This window comes from Scylla paramamosain, chromosome 26, assembly GCF_035594125.1.
Source record: "Scylla paramamosain isolate STU-SP2022 chromosome 26, ASM3559412v1, whole genome shotgun sequence".
NCBI lineage: Eukaryota > Metazoa > Arthropoda > Malacostraca > Decapoda > Portunidae > Scylla > Scylla paramamosain.
The window spans coordinates 2,737,501-2,750,822 of record NC_087176.1 but is presented as its reverse complement, the minus strand read 5'-3'; the positions used below and the strand labels follow the sequence as shown (position 1 = coordinate 2,750,822).

Genomic DNA, 13,322 nt, shown 5'->3' with positions numbered 1-13,322 from the left:
CTAGTTTTTAAATTGTGCATCAGTGTTCTCAGCATCATGAGCATTATCTGACAAGTTACAAAACCAAGTACACACTTACCTAAGTTCTGAAAAGCTTCAGTAACAAAAGGACAATGAAAAAGCACTTTATCTCTGACTAATTTGATGTTATAGGACTTATTGTTAACAAATATATAAATATGTACACAATCTTGCTACAAACTATTTCGCTGTCTTTTGTAACAAGATGCAATAGGAATCTTTACACAGCATGGAATTGTTAGCTTGATGGGGGCAACCCTGGCTTGTGCGTGTGGGACCCAGCTAGTGTGTCCCATTACTAAAAACATTAACTTCTTGGGTCAGACTCAAGGCCACACTGCACTTGGAATGAATGTCTTACTCAGATAAGTATTAAAAGACAAGAATAGTACAGTGTAGCCCATGTTTTTTCCCTAGAAATTTTACAAAGTACTGATGATCTATGTTGGGTAATAATTTGTTAATGGCTAGACTTTTGAACGAACTGCCCCATGCACAAACAAGACTTGGGCCATCAGTCCTACTTGCCGGTAGTCTACCCCCAAAGACATCACAGATATAATCTCTTGTCTCCATTGCTACCTCAGTTATCAAACATTTGGTCTTAGATAAAATTTATCCAAGTACTGAAAACATTCACAAGTGTCAACAAAAGCACAAGCCTTCATCAAGAGTGGTCTTGACCAGTCAGTACTCCAGACCTATGTAATACTGAGTGTGCAAGCTTGGAGCAGGTATTTGCTGAAAAAAATCAGAGATGATAATGGCTGAGCACCAGTAATCCCTAAAATGCTTGTGGACCCAGCCTTAGCCTCCCACTGCCATTTGCCCTGACTAGATGATGTATAGTAGAGTTTCTCAAAGGGAAACTGCATCACTCACCTACTTCCCACCTGAATAGTCTAATGAGTTAACATATTCTCTTATTTAATATTATCACAAATCAGGCATAGCTTTAAAAGCAAGAACTGCAATTATGAAACGACCCAGTCTAATAGAAGACAAGAAGGTGTAAATGACCACATCATCATGCAAGCCAAGTCACATTACTCTGTCCTTCATGACAGAACTTACTCAAGTAATGTGGAATATGGAAAATCTTTATACATCCAAAGTTTGCATGAAACTGTGATAGAACATGAAGTTGTATACAAGAAATTAGCAAACATCTAATAAATATAAACAAAAAGCTACACACTTTGTGACTGTGTCGGCGAGACACTTGCCGAGGTGGCGTGTGTGGATACAGTAACAGAACACCCTAGTAGTTCATGTGCTATGGCTCGTTGGAATGCTCAATACACTAGGCACTTTCAGCTTGGACTACAAAGTTATATTTAAGCCTCTCAAAATATTGGTTTGGAAAAAATAACTTTGCCGTTTTTATCTGGAAATGATAAGACATGTTTAGTACAAAATATAGACTCTATAAAAACATGACTTGATAAAAACAAAATGGCAAATGTAATGTGAAGTTCCCACTTTCCTCTTGAAAGAATGCAATTAATGTGTCAATCATAAAGGAGCCTAATGAAGTTGAAAATATTTTGAGCAACTGCGTACAACCTAGTCTACTTACAAACGAGCATAGCAGCAGCTAGAAGTACTAGACTATGATAAGAAAATCATAATGCATTTCACCTCTGATATTGGTATTCACTTCTGGTATTGGTGTTCACTTCTCCAGACGCTGCACATATACAAACACATGCGCACACATCACATGCAAAAAACTGCCAGACTTCCGCTATTAAACTGTCAAACACAATAACACTAAAGTGATCTGAATTTTCTGTAACATAACCCTGCATGAAAATATCTTTTCTTTTGTTTATCAGAATGAAAGTTAATAACTAATTTATACCTGCCAGTCAAATATTAGTACCAGCCTAACATTTTCTGCATCAGACTTCCTACACCCAACTTGGTGCATCACCAGTTCCAGCTCCACCGTGAGGAGAGTAAAGCTGTACACACCACTTTAAATGCAAAACAATTGTCTCAGTGCAGACAGCCTCTTCTGCTCCAAATGCCTCCAAGAATACTATCATCAAAAAATTTCTACACGATCTATGACAAGACAAGAACTAAGTGGATTTAATGCCAACAAACAAGTATCCCTCGGTTATCTACATTCGTAAATACGTCCTCAACCAGGTAAAATGGGCTCCACACGAATGCCCATCACATTTTTATCTAACGCCATTTTGGAAGTCTAGTTTAAGAACACACAATAATTTCATATCCATCCTTTTAAAAACCGGAATGCATTCAATGTTTAAAGTTTACAGATAAAAATTCCTTCATCTTAAAAAATGTATGAGTGAAAAAGCTGATCACCCTTTGTCCCTCCATCAGTGCAAGCCATGCCTGTCTTCTGGCCACTCACTCCAACCTCCACATCATCCTGGCATCATGAACCATCCCATATAAAAGATAACACTATTTAAAATATATGTATAAAAAGAACCAAAATGTCATTCCTAATTTCAAAAGTGAGCCAAGGTGGATGTCACATCTTCCCCTCCCCTCCCCTCACCAGCCTCCACCACACACCAGTAACCTCTGCACTCTTCCTCACTACCAAATACTACCACACTAATAACAACCATGATCTCTCATCACCCTTCCATCCACTCTGCTCTTATTCTTACTTCCTCTCTCTCACGCTGCATGACATCACACACTTTCCTTACTCGTCATACATGCCAGCCTAACAACTCAAGTATCAAAATGTAGAAACACTGAGAGGAATAAATTTAGCAGCGAAGTGACAAGATTATTTGCTCAATCACTGACTGGGAACGCTTACATTCTGTTTTAAAGATGTATTGGAGTGTTGCTGGTTTCACCTTACTATCTCTTTCTTCTTACCAATGTATATAATAAAAATAAAAATAAAAAACTGAAGAAAATAAGAGGATGTGGTTGCTACCACATGACAAAAACATAAAAGCTCCAAAATATCCTGGAGCTTTAAACAAGAGCTTAGGTATATGATGGGCTCCTTAGCAGCCAACTATCATATCTAGTATAAAGGTGAGGATAACTAAGAGAGGAGCACTGGCGGGCCTATGAATGGTGAGGGTCGGAGGTGAAAGAGAAGGTCTGGCGGCAGGACAATCGGGGTGGAGGGGTTGGTGGCTGGTCTCCTGCATCACCATCACTGCTCCCGGGCAAACCTGTAGAGGAATGCATCATTGTTACTAGCCTGCTGGTTGCCTCCTCAACCTCCTAAAAACTGACCTCTTCATACAATGCAATACTCCATGACTACTGAGAAAACTGACTGAAAAAAAAAAAAAAACTATACACATGATTAGTCAGAATTTTACACACTAAAGCAGACTTTCCATGCCAAACGATGTATCAAAATCAGTTTTTAGAGAAATGGATCAGTGTGCATTAAAGCTTCTATCAGTAATGAAAAACATTCTTCAACCTTGGTAGAAGATATTTTGCCATTATGAAACTTGAAATTATTAGTTACAGAACAGCAAACTGTGACTGTAAAACTGTTCTCTGTTCCAAATCTGGTCATCACTACTGATATTTCATAAAAAAATAAAGATGTAATCAGCAAGACACGACTTGAACCACAAGCAGCTAAGCAGATTCAAAGGAGGAAGAACACAATAAAGAAGAGACAAGACACAGTAACACAAGTAATAATGAAATGGAGTATGCCACACTGATGTCAGACAAAGTACAGCCAGTCTTATAAAGGGAGGCATGTCCTTACCTGCGTGAGGCCCGTTGGTGTGTCTCCGAGCCAGGGGGGTGGGGGAGGACAGGTCCACGGAGTTGTTACGACGGTGGGGTGGGGGGTCCAGCTGATACTGCTGCGGGGGAGGAGGGGGGGCCAGGAAGGAGGGATGAATGCGATGGTGGTGAGTGTGATGGTGGTGGGGGAGCTGGTGATGCAGGCTGATGGAGTGGAGGGGCTGGATGAGCGATGCATGTGCATGGTGGTGATGGTCGGGGCCGTGCTGCAGCCCCATGGAGGAGTGCATCCGGGGCAGGGTAGCCGTTCGGGGCGGAATGGGGGGCGGCGAGACATCCCGGGGTGGCAACTCTGGGGCATCAGGAGCCTGCTTCACCTGCAGCAAGAGACACAACACTCATGAGGAGTGGCACAACATGTTTGCATAAGTAATGCGTGTTCTTGTATATAAACAAAATAAAATAAATAAATAAATAAATAAAATGCAAAGGCAGGGTATAACAGGCTTGCATAAATAGTACCAGATCTCCAAGAAAAATAAAATAATAATAATAATCAAATAAAGGCAAAGTCACAGGATGACAGGCATGCATCAATAGCATCTGGCCTTGAAAAAAAAATATATAAATAAAAAAATAAATGAATAAAAATTAATTTACATTAGAGATAAGACAGCAAAGTGAACTGGATAACCTATTCACTCACACATCCTTCATTCAGAATAATATATACACCCCTGCTTAACTACTAGTGGGCAGACACTTGAAAAGTCAAATGCTTTCTCCCTGTAATGACTGGCAGGGTTAATGGTTCTCATGTGTCTCTGACAGAGTACAAACAAGACAGTTCATATGTTTGATGTTTGTCATGAAATCTGATATCCCTAAAATAACCATATTACTCTTGAGATGCAAGGTGGATAAAACTACAGCAAACACAAATTAAAAGCTTCAATAAATTTATAAGATTCACTGGAGAGAGAGAGAGAGAGAGAGAGAGAGAGAGAGAGAGAGAGAGAGAGAGAGAGAGAGAGAGAGAGAGAGAGAGAGAGAGAGAGAGAGAGAGAGAGAGAGAGAGAGAGAGAGAGAGAGAGAGAGAGAGAGAGAGAGAGAGAGAGAGAGAGAGAGAGAGAGAGAGAGAGAGAGAGAGAGAGAGAGAGAGAGAGAGAGAGAGAGAGAGAGAGAGAGAGAACCATCAGCAGCAGGTCCCAGGCAGTTACCTTGGGCGAGGTGTCGCCAACAGAGGGTTCCCTCTTGGGGGCCCGAGGTGGTAATGGTGGAGGAGGCACCTGGGAGGACACGGGAGGTGGTGGAGGGGCTTGAGGAGGGACATAGCGGTACTCATTGGACATCACATCTGGAGGGAGGGAGTGGCTCATGTCAGTACTCTATTCCAACACACACACACACACACACACACACACACACACACACACACACACACACACACACACACACACACACACACACACACACAAAAAAAAATCATACGGCTCTGTTATCAATGTCTTTTGTATTGTTTTAACTACGAGTACCATATTCAGATTTGTTTAGTTTTCTCTGGCACCAGTTAGTCACCCAATACAAGACTTCATTACGCTTCTATGCATTTATGTGAAAACTTCCTGTTCTAATAAGGGTAATGCAGAAGAGATCCTTAGGGTTAGTAATCTAAAAAGGAGCAAAAGTAACTGGCTTAAACATGATAAAATTAGACTTAAAAACAGTAAGAAATTAGATCATAAACAGAGGTAGATTACTGGAATGGGCTTTGCAATCATATTGTTAGCGGCACTATGGCCCTACTGGCTTTATGCATCTTCCCTTGTGTTTACTGATGTGTGTGTGTGTAGTAGTAACAGGGAACATATCTTTGCTGCAGCATCAGGAATGTTTGTAGCTGTGACAGAACAAGAAAACAAGACAAATAGGAACAACAACTTCTAAGATACTATGGTGGGAACACTCGTAGTTACAGAACCAGAAAACTAAAGACAAATAGGAACAACTTAGCTACTGTGGTGGGAATATTTGTAGTTACAGACTCAGAAAACTCTAGGTAGGACACAATCTACAAGTCACCCTGCACAACACCACTTCCATGTTCCAGCATCCAGCCACTCACTTCCTGTCCCAAGCTCCACAGGGGCAAAGACGGCATTGTCAGCAGAGATGTGGGGTGCCTGGTGGTGCTGGGGGAGGCTGGGGCTGCTGGGAGTGTTGGGGGTGGGGGGCGTGGTCATGTCATCCCCTTCAGCCCCCTCATTCAGCTTGGGTCCCCTCTCACTCTGCAGGAAGATGCCGGGCAGGGGGTTGGGCACCTTGTTGCGAGGCTTGATGCCAGGGGACTTGAGGTAGCTGTTGTGCCACCGCCGCTCCTGCAACACAAGGAGGAGTGAGGTTGGTGCCTCTCATCACCACTGACAGCTCATGCCAATAGTAATAGCAACTGTTACTAAAGATACTTGATGTAAAATACAAATCAATTACCACTCTTTCAACAGTAACACACACACACACACACACACACACACACACACACACACACACACACACACACACACACACACACACACACAGAAAAATAAAATAAAATATGAAAATTAATAAATAAAATAAATAAATAAAAATACAAACAAGTTTAACTACCACTGTAAAAATAGTGTCTTTCATCATTCACTATCACAAGACAGTTTGTTCTGATAATACTGTAATACAGATATGAGAACATACACAACACTCAGCTGAAATATTCTTAAATTTTTTTCCCAGAACAATAATATGAACACCAAGATAGAAGCATTACATATATTATCTGTAAGCACTGAAATGTAAATTCTATCCAATGAAGATTCCTCAAATGTCACCCAGAATAATTCTCCCCCATGGTAAATAACCTAACCTTGCCCAACCTGTCATGTGGAGAACTGTCTGATGGGGCACTGAGTGTATATAATGTTTATGGGGAAACACTGACCAGGGAGAACTTTCAATACATGCCAATCAACATACACATTTAATCATTATCATCATTTGTAGCAGTACTAGGAAGAACAGGAGTAAATGAATATATTGCAAGCTTATAACCTAAAGATGAACCACTTAAAAAAGAAAAAAAAGAAAATAAATAAAATTAATCATTATCATCACCTGTGGTATCATTCATTAGAGAAAAGGGAGGAGGAAGTGAGTATACTGCAATAAGATAAACCAATTCTGAAATCCACCAATGCCCAACAGAACACTTTCACCCTTTCAAACTGCCTCAGGAGCTAACAATATATATTAACAAAGGAAAAGTCCAAATAATATTCAGTGGTTATTGTTACTTGATGGGAGAAATTAGAATACTGCAAGAAGCTGCTCAAAACTTAAAGATGAGCCACCTCCAAAGCTGTCAATGCCCAAAACACCACCTCAACTCTTTCAAGACTCATGAGCTAACAATAAATAGCAAGAAGGAAGGAAAGAACTTAGAATATTGGAAGAAGCTGCATACAACCAAAATATTAATTCAGAAACCACTGGTGGCCAGTAGAACACTTCAGCTCTTTGAGTCATGGGTAACAATAAGTAATGACAAGTAAATAAAGTACAAGTAATGTCCCACTGTTTAATTATTAAATGGGAAATTGGAAAAAAATGTAGGTTGAACTTAGTAATCCCATTTTTCTCTTAAGTGAAACAAATAATTAAAGCCTAATTCTACCATTTCCTAACCCATCTCTGTCCCCCCATTACTACTACACTACACTTCCCATTCTCTCTTCTCTTTCATTACACAACCCACTTATTCTCCTCTCACCACTTCAGTCCCCCCTTACCATTACAATAGTCTTACCCTTCTCCATTCTTCCCTTACATTACATCTCCCTTCAATCTCCTCTCATTATTTCTCTTCCCTTCCCTTACCATTACATACACCCCTCCTCCCTCCCCTTGACCATTCTCCATTCAATTTCCCTTCCCCCCTTCATTCTTCTCTCACCATTTCACCCCTTTCCCTAAAAATTACATATCTCCTCTCCTCCTTACCTCCCATATACCTTATCCCAGCTCCCCCATCACCTAACCATCACATACCCATTCCTCCCTCCTCCCCCTGACTATTCAATCCCTCTTTACCTTACCATACCTCCCCCCCCCTCACTTCTGACCATTCAAATCCTCCTTATCTTACCTTAGTTCACCTCTCACCTAACTTAACCTAACCTAACCTAATCTATCAACACACTACCCTAACCATTCTTCTCCACCTAACCTAACCTCGTTCCTCACCTAACCCTCTGGTAGTAGTAGTGGTGTGTGTGTGTGTGTGTGTGTGTGTGTGTGTGTGTGTGTGTGTGTGTGTGTGTGTGTGTGTGTGTGTGTGTGTGTGTGTCTGTTTGTCTCGTGAGGAACGGGTATGGACGAGAGAGAGAGAGAGAGAGAGAGAGAGAGAGAGAGAGAGAGAGAGAGAGAGAGAGAGAGAGAGAGAGAGAGAGAGAGAGAGAGAGAGAGAGAGAGAGAGAGAGAGAGACTGGAGATGGTTGATGATATTAGTTCATATATGACAGTAGCAGAGAGAGAGAGAGAGAGAGAGAGAGAGAGAGACTGGAGATGGTTGATGATATTAGTTCATATATGACAGTAGCAGAGAGAGAGAGAGAGAGAGAGAGAGAGAGAGAGAGAGAGAGAGAGAGAGAGAGAGAGAGAGAGAGAGAGAGAGAGAGAGAGAGAGAGAGAGAGAGAGAGAGAGAGAGAGAGAGAGAGAGAGAGAGAGAGAGGGTAAAATTACACAAGGGTAGGTAGAGAATCTTAAAGAAAGATGTGATAAAGACGTGTGGAGGAGGAGGAGGAGGAGGAGGACGAGGAAAGTCTGGCAAGGAGAGAGAGAGAGAGAGAGAGAGAGAGAGAGAGAGAGAGAGAGAGAGAGAGAGAGAGAGAGAGAGAGAGTGGGTGTGTGCGTGTGTTTGTTGGTGCCAAGTGTGTGGGTGTTGAGCGCGGGCTGTGATTGGTCCAGGGGCCTGCCAATCCCCTTGCAGCCAGCCATTGAGCGAGGCCGCACGCCACCAAGAACCAGTTTCCCCTCGTCCCCCGCACTCTCTCTCTCTCTCTCTCTCTCTCTCTCTCTCTCTCTCTCTCTCTCTCTCTCTCTCTCTCTCTCATCACAGACACATTACCTACCCTGTAAATTACTCTAAGAAGGGGGAGGGTTAAAATACATGCTTGAGAGAGAGAGAGAGAGAGAGAGAGAGAGAGAGAGAGAGAGAGAGAGAGAGAGAGAGAGAGAGAGAGAGAGAGAGAGACCAGAACATAACAGAACACCAGAAGAGAACAGAAAAGAGAAGAGAGAAATGAGAGAAAAGGAGGAAAAAGAGAGGTAAAAGAGGAAAGCGAACGTCAGAGAGAGAGAGAGAGAGAGAGAGAGAGAGAGGAAAGAGAGGAAAGAGAGGAGGCAGAGGGGAGAGCAGGGGCGAGGAGGGAGGAGGGAGGAGGGAGCGGGGGGTAGCTCTATCCGCCGAGACACGTGAAGCAAGGAAACTGCAGATACCGGAGCTAAAAATAGACGTTCAGCTTTCACCTTTAACTGACGAAGTACTTAGTAAGGAGTAGGGAGGCTGGGTGCTCTGTATCTATGTCTCTCTCACTGTACCTCTCTCTAGTCCAAAGCATCTGGTCACTAGTCACTGTTCACCTATTGTACTATCCCGTTTTGGTTTGTGTGTGTTGTGTTGTGTTGTGTTGTGTGGGGAGGAGGGGAGGGGAGGGGGTGTTGTGGGTTATGGTTTGTTATTGGTTGAATTATGATGAGTATTATGACTATCACCATCATCACCACGGCCCGTCATTGCAGCTTTAATACCAAGTCCTCAGGTCCAGCCATCACACACACACACACACACACACACACACACACACACACACACACACACACACCTTCCCTCATACAAATATAGATATCTGTATGGACTAGATGAGAGGCAAGGAGTGTTTATCAATCACTGGAAAAATACAACACACACACACACACACACACACTAAACGACACAAGGCAAGAAGTGTACATCAACCAATGAGCGAATAGAATACATATATATACACACATACACACATAACAGATATACAGACCACACGAATATAGCTCAGACTCCCCCCCCCCACACCCTCCTGTGTACTAAAACTAGGTAAATGTGCACCTTTACATTAACACACACACACACACACACACACACACACACACACACACACACACACGATGAGATGTGAATACCGCAAAGGGAAAACAAAAGAAAGGAAGAAGAAGAAGAAGAAGAAGAAGAAGAAGAAGAAGAAGAAGAAGAAGAAGAAGAAGAAGAAGAAGAAGAAGAAGAAGAAGAAGAAGAAGAAGAAGAAGAAGAAGAAGAAGAAGAAGAAGAAGAAGAAGAAGAAGAAGAAGAAGAAGAAGAAGAAGAAGAAGAAGAAGAAGAAGAAGAAGAAGAAGAAGAAGAAGAAGAAGAAAAGAGTAAAGGAAGGGACAGAGAAAGAAGAGGAACCGTGAGAGGGAGAGGAGGAAACAGTACAAAGAGGAGAAGGAGAAGGGAACGAGAGAGAGGAAGAAGAGGAAACACAAGAGAGAGAAACATTAAGAAAACACACGAAAGAAAGGAAGAGAAGGAAACGGATGGAGGAGACAGATAGAGAAACAGAGAAGAGAAAGACGAAGAGGAGGAGGACAAGGAAACAGAAGAGATAGGAGAGGTGGAATAAGATAACGAGACAGAGAGAAAAGGAAGATAGAGAAAGAGGCAGAAAGGGAGGAGGAGGAGGTGGAGGAGGAGGAGGAGGAAATTGCAGAGATGGTGAAGGAGGGAGAGGAAACACGAAAGACAGAGAGAAAAGGAGGACAAGAAAACAAAGACAGAAAGGGAGAGGAAAAGGAGGAAGACAAGAAAGAGGAGGAGGAAACAGCAGAGATAGGAGAGGAGAAATACGAAGAAACACGATACAGAGAGAAAAGGAAGACAGGAAAACAGGGAGAGGCGAGGAGGAAGACAAGGAAAGAAGGAGGAAGGGAGGGAGAGGAAACAAGAGAGAGACAGAGAGAAAAGAAGACAAGAAAGGAGGAGGGAGGGAGAGGAAACAAGAGAGACAGAGAGAAAAGGAAGACAAGAACACGGAGGCAGAGAGGGAGATGTAGAGATGGAGGAGCAGAGATGAAAGAGGAGACAGAGACATAGACAGGAGGAGGAGGAGGAGGAGGAGGAGGAGGAGGAGGACAGGTGGGGACAGGTGGGTGAAGAAGAGGACGAGGTGGCCAAAATCTAGCAAGGCGGCCCATTCACAAAACCGCCTTCATTGAGGTGCGTGGGCGGGGAAGGGGCGGGGGCGAGGGTGGCGGTGAGGGTGTGGATGGGGGCGGGGCCGGGGAGAGAGAGGGAGAGGGAGAGGGGGGAGATTTCACTACCGCTTCCCATTGATCCAACAGCTGCCTGCTCCCACAGACTCTCTCTCTCTCTCTCTCTCTCTCTCTCTCTCTCTCTCTCTCTCTCTCGACACGTTCCACACCCCGCTTACCCCCTCCTCCTCCTCCTCCTCCTCCTCCTCCTCCTCCTCCTCCTCCTCCTCCTCTCTTCCCCAGTGCTTTCATGAGGTGGAGAGAATAGAGAAGGGAGAGAAGGAAATAGGGGGAAAAAGGTGAATAAACGAAAGGCAAACAGAATAGGGAGGAGAGAATCGGGAGGGAAATAAAGGAAAAAGAGAAAGAAGAGGAAAAGAAAAAGAAGGCAAGGAGAAAGGGGAAAGGAAGGAATGGAAAAGAGGGAAAGGGAGAGAAATGGGAAGAAAAAAGTGAGGGATGGAAGGGATGAAAAGGAGGAATGAGAGAGAGAGAGAGAGAGAGAGAGAGAGAGAGAGAGAGAGAGAGAGAGAGAGAGAGAGAGAGAGAGAGAGAGAGAGAGAGAGAGAGAGAGAGAGAGAGAGAGGCAAAAGAAACAAAAGCAAACGAAGACTACACAGACTGGAAATATCCCCATTCCCCAGTACACCCATTCCTAATTCCAGTATTCCCCATTCCCCAGTACACCCATTCCTGATTCCAGTGTTTTTCATCCCCCAGTACACCCATTCCTGATTCCAGTGTTTTTCATCCCCCAGTACACCCATTCCTGATTCCAGCATTCTTCATCCCCCAGTACACCCATTCCTGATTCCAGCATTCTTCATCCCCCAGCACACCCATTCCTGATTCCTGCCCAGTACATCCATTCCTGATTCCAGTATTCTTCATCCCCCAGTACACCCATTCCTGATTCCAGTCCCCCCATCAACACCCCAGTAGATTCCAGATTCCAATACCTCTTCTACACCCAAAAGACCCTAATTTAGATTCCAGTGGCCCCTCCAGCGCCCTCCAGACACTCCCATTCCAGCCCCATCAGCATTCCATCAAGTCCCCCATTAACCATGCAGTAAACACCCCTGCAGGACCCCAGTGAACACCTTAGGAACACCAACAGCACCCCACTTGAACCTAATTAACCTTGCCTCATTAACACCTCTACTGACACCCTACTGACACCTGGCGAATCTCATTAACACCTTACTGAACCATTAAAACGTGATTATCTACAGACTTCACCCTTTTAATACTTCCTAATACCGTCTCAACATTCCTCAGCAGCATTCGAACACTTTAACATCCTATGCAATACCACAACACCCTTTTTTAATATTATTTCAACATTTCTCAACACTATTTTCCGGATCTCAATACCATTCCAACATGCTTCCAACACAAACACCCTTTTCACAATACCAAAACACCATTTCAATACCATTTAACACTCCTGGACATCCCTCTAACATTTAAACGTCTTTTTAATCCTCTTTAACACCCTTGTAACACTTTTTCAGTAACCTTCCAACACCATTCCAACACCCTTTCAACACTCTTCAAATGCTCTTTCTACACTCTTAAGCACCATTTCAACACCTCAACATCCTTGTAATGGTTTTCAACACTGATCCTATGCTAACATCCTTGGAGCACTGAAAAACCTTCAAATACCCTTCCTATAATTATTCAGCATCTTTCGAATACTTCAACACCCTTCCAATACTCAACACCACCGCAACACTCTTCAACACCATTCCAACACTCTTCAACACCCTTCCTATAATATTCTACACCTTTTCAACACTATAAAGTACCCTTCTAATACTCAACACCACTCTAAAATTCTAAACACCCTTGTAACACTCTTCAACACCTTTCCAATACCCTCTGTACACTCCACATCACTGCAGGTACTCGTGGCTCAGTGGTTACCTTAATGGGCGGCTTCTTACAGTTCTTGGGTTCGATCTCCTTGGATCTGTCATAGAGATAGTTGGCAATCCTGGTCTCGTCATCCGTGTCGAAGGGCTGCAGCGTCTCCAGGAAGTGCTGTGGAGGGAGAGGGAGCGGTTATTGTGGGGTGCGTTTGGATGTACATGCTAAGATAATGTGATGAGGTATTGGGTTGAAGGAATGGTGGTGGTGGTGGTGGTGGTGGTTGGTACACCATGAAGGGTATACGAGTTTTGAAAGTTTGTATACGAGTTTTCAAGGTTTGTAT

The 13,322-nt window shown here is 43.2% G+C and overlaps 1 protein-coding gene across 2 annotated transcripts in view; it reads right to left on the bottom strand.

The window, feature by feature from the left end:
* Positions 1-125: 125 nt before the first annotated feature.
* The window catches only part of LOC135113605 (son of sevenless homolog 1-like), a 54,522-nt gene continuing 41,325 nt past the window's right edge, over positions 126-13,322 (bottom strand). For both annotated transcript variants that reach the window (XM_064028918.1, XM_064028919.1), the window contains exons 23-27: positions 13,034-13,150; positions 5,870-6,122; positions 4,965-5,101; positions 3,764-4,121; positions 126-3,203 (exon numbers count right to left, since the gene is read on the bottom strand). In XM_064028918.1, coding sequence (XP_063884988.1) covers positions 3,094-3,203; positions 3,764-4,121; positions 4,965-5,101; positions 5,870-6,122; positions 13,034-13,150 — 975 coding nt within the window. In that variant the 3' untranslated portion in view covers positions 126-3,093. The remainder of the gene's footprint in view (positions 3,204-3,763; positions 4,122-4,964; positions 5,102-5,869; positions 6,123-13,033; positions 13,151-13,322) is intronic.